This window comes from Colobus angolensis, unplaced genomic scaffold, assembly GCF_000951035.1.
Source record: "Colobus angolensis palliatus isolate OR3802 unplaced genomic scaffold, Cang.pa_1.0 Scaffold726, whole genome shotgun sequence".
NCBI classification, from domain to species: domain Eukaryota; kingdom Metazoa; phylum Chordata; class Mammalia; order Primates; family Cercopithecidae; genus Colobus; species Colobus angolensis.
Genome location: NW_012120999.1, coordinates 360558 through 364310, shown reverse-complemented (window position 1 = coordinate 364310; position 3753 = coordinate 360558). Strand labels below are relative to the sequence as shown.

Here is a 3753-nt window from a genome sequence, read left to right as displayed (position 1 = left end):
CTCCTGCCTCAGCCTCCCAAGGAGCTGAGACTACAAGCACACGCCACCACTTCTGGCTTATTTTTGTATTTTTAGTAGAGACACGGTTTCACCATATTGGCCAGGCTAGTTTGGAATTCCTGACCTCAAGTGATCCGCCCACCTAGGCCTCTCAAAGTGCTGAGATTACAGGTGCACCTGGCCCAAACACTGAATTTTCAATGATTCATTATATTTCTAGAAAATTGCTACTACTAACGAAAAATTAATATGTGGTTGTTTTAGCCACAATTTAGTTTGTATAATATAAAACATTAAGTTACAAAAAAAAAACTCAATAGTTTTGTAATATGCTTTTATATCTAGAGGATGGCCAAAAGCAAGTTATGGTTAGCGAACGGACAGAAGCCTTTACCACTGCTCGAAATTTACTGGCCTCTGGAGCTGATGCTATTGAAAGGATTATGTCTTCATACAAAGAGGTACTTGCATTTCTTATTGTCAATTCGATTAATATATATTAGGCAGAGTGCCTAAATTTTCATTTTTGCTCCAGTATTTACAAATTAAATGACCTTAGGTCAAGTTCCCTAATGTGTCTGTGTCTCTGTTTCTTCATCTATAAAGTGGGGATAATGATAACACTGACTTGTGGGGTTGCTGTGAGCTGATACATGTAGAATAGTTAAAACAGCACATATTAAACACTCAATAAATGTTAGCTAATAACATTTCTTATATATCTTGCAAGTTTTTACCTTTCCTTTGTTAAATGGGTGATACCTTCTTACCATTCCGCATTCCTCCTGCAAAGTTTGGGTCTTCCTCTTTTGTGTCCATCTCAGTGTATATCTGATGTTTCACCACATTATCACTGTCTATATTGCCTGCATCACACTACTCAGCTCCTTGAAGCAGGAACTGTCTTACTCATCTTTACATTCCTAATATCCATTTTCATACTTGCAATACTGTATATGGTAAATAAATATTTGTTGACAAAATAATAATAAGACCTGCAGATACCACAGGACCAACGTTAAAATTACTTAATTTAATTCAGATATTATATAATCTTCCCATAAAAGTTATTCCCACTACCAATTACTCTTATGGCTATCATATTAATATAAATTCTAGAACATTATTATAAATTTAGCTGCATATTAAGTCAGCCTTGAATAAACTATATAAAAGAGTTACAAAGGGCTAGCAAGCAACTCAATTTTTTAAAAAAGTTCAAATAGTAATGTTGATAATCTGGAGATAGTCTTTGGGATAGATTTGTTGATGTAATAAATTACTTAATATTAAAATTAAATGACAAATCAAGATTTTATTTATTGCACATTAAAACATTGTGCTATCTAAGTTAGAGAAATGATATCAATTAGTTTTTCTAAAATGTCTCCAACTCAACAAATTATTGCATTTTGCCTTATTTTGCCTGAATTGACTTTTAATCATAACACGTTCACTTCTAAAAATTCTTCTACTGCTGTGATGGCACATGAAAGCACCCACCATGTCTTCTCTGCTAGCACCAGAGGGACCAAGTTTCCTTTGTAGAGTTAAGGTTCTAAGACAAATTCCCTGTCTTGTACCCCAAAGTAATTTGTCTACCGGCACATTCTTAGTTTTTTTCAGACACTTCTGCTGTCTTCACATTCCATCCTGGTCCACTGACTCATTGGCTCTTTCCTTTCTTGAACTGACCTCTACTTGTGGTTTTGGAATTCTTTTCTATGAAAATATTTATATTTGCCCAGGTTTCACTTGAATCCATATTTTATTAATCTTTAAATTTGTTTTCCTCTACTTGGCAACTAAGAGGTTCTTCTAGATAACATTAAAAATCATTTAAATAGATATAACATTAACATACAGAAATGAAATAATAGTGTAATTACAGATCTCTCAGTAGAGATGTGTGGTAGAAGGCTTTTAATAATAATACCTACACATTTACTGCTTACGTTTTGTATACACAGAAATTTTACACAAATGTCAGCATTGTTGTATTATTCTGCAATTTATTAAGAAATATTCATTTCTGAGTTGTCTTGATTATTCTTGTGCATTCTTTTTCATTGAGAAACATGTTCTTGATAAGAAATGAGTCACCTTTCACAGTACCCTGATAACAAGGTGTTCTTTTAATAGAAAAACAGCAGTAGGTTAACCAAAGTAAACAGCTGAAAGAATAGGAACAAGCACCATTCCATTGAGCTTTGTGGACTAAAGTAGAGATTTAGCTCATCTTATAATCTTACCTAGAAAAAAAAGAATATATTTAATGTTTTTCTTTGGGCATATAAATCATGTTTGGCTTCAAAAGAAGCTGGATTCTGGGAATTATACTGAAAAGGATTTGAAGCTTTCCATTGAGCTTGCTCTCAATATTGGTATCCTGCCAAATACAGTAATTTTGACAATCAATTTGGCTCGGAAACATTCATTTCATAATAGGACAAAAGGTACTTTTCTCCTACTAAAATCTTCTATTTTAAATAGAAAAAAGATACAAAATATAAAAGATTATAATTTCATTAAATGACCTTAAGCTTTCCACAAAATTTTTAATTTATTGGAAATGAATTTCATCATGTAAACAGAGGCGAAATCAGAAATTTGACTGAATGATCCTTAAATCTCATTAATATTCTAAAATCTGTGTATTATGTTTTATAATTTCGATCAAACATGTTATGGTGTTATAGTGCTCTTTTGTACTGTCATTTGTTTTAGTTTTCAGATGTATTATATATCTCATGTATTGTCCGGAGCCGTGAGGCCCAGATATTGCCAAGGCTTCTGTTGCTTAAGCTCCCTATCATCAGAGACAAGATGGCGTATTTCCGGGTTCTTCATTAACAACTTTTCCCGTGGGCACCAAAACTTTTCCTGCGCGTGCCAACCTTTTTCACGCCCAGGAAGATATGCAGCCTACAGCGCAGGCGCAATTCCGTGCCCTGGAAAAATACCAATTAATGGCGCAGGCGTGATTGTAATTTGAGAAAACCCAGCCCCCCGTCACTGCCCTGGCCCAACCTCTTCCCCTGCCAGCCTATATAAGGCATTGCACTGCCACCATTAAACGAGACTTGATCAGGCTATTTGTCTTGTCTCCATTTCTCGTGTTTTCTTGTCTCCTCCATTCCCACTCCCCCTTTCAGGGTCCGTTCGACTGTCCTGCAGGCTGGGACAATGTATATAATATGATAGGATCTTCAACATTAAGTCAAGAAACATATGATTACATATTTATTTATTTATTTTCTTGGGTCTAGTAACTCTATCTCTCTGCATTGCTTTCAGGTAACTGAATTAGCAGGCTACACTGCTAGAGTGTACAATATGTTTTGGGTCTTTGATGAAGTAAAAAGAGGCATTTACAAGAGAACTGCTGTCATTCAAGAGTCTGAAAGCCATAGCAAGAATGGAGCTAATGTAGAATTACCGCTCAGTGACACATTGGCAATTAAAGGTATTAAACTCAAGTGCTTTTATATTTTCCTACATGTAAGTGTTTATCAACAGAACCAAAGTTTAAGAAGATAGCTTTTAGTAGTTACAAGGAACCAACATTTAAATAACCAACATTATTTAAACAGCAATCCCTAATATTAGTATTGCAATTTGAGGGGTGGTGACTGATATTACCACAAAAACACAGTGTTATGCTACTTTTATTTAGGACACAAATTTCCAAATTATTTTTGGAAACTGAACATATGGCATAATGAATCATTTGCTTTTAAAATGCAACTAACA

At 34.5% G+C, this 3753-nt stretch overlaps 1 protein-coding gene across 1 annotated transcript in view; it reads left to right on the top strand.

Moving 5' to 3' along the window:
* The window catches only part of ABCD2 (ATP-binding cassette, sub-family D (ALD), member 2), a 63121-nt gene that overhangs the window by 12053 nt on the left and 47315 nt on the right, over positions 1-3753 (top strand). Inside the window, exons 3-4 of the mRNA XM_011927552.1 lie at positions 346-461; positions 3298-3501. Coding sequence (XP_011782942.1) covers positions 346-461; positions 3298-3501 — 320 coding nt within the window. The remainder of the gene's footprint in view (positions 1-345; positions 462-3297; positions 3502-3753) is intronic.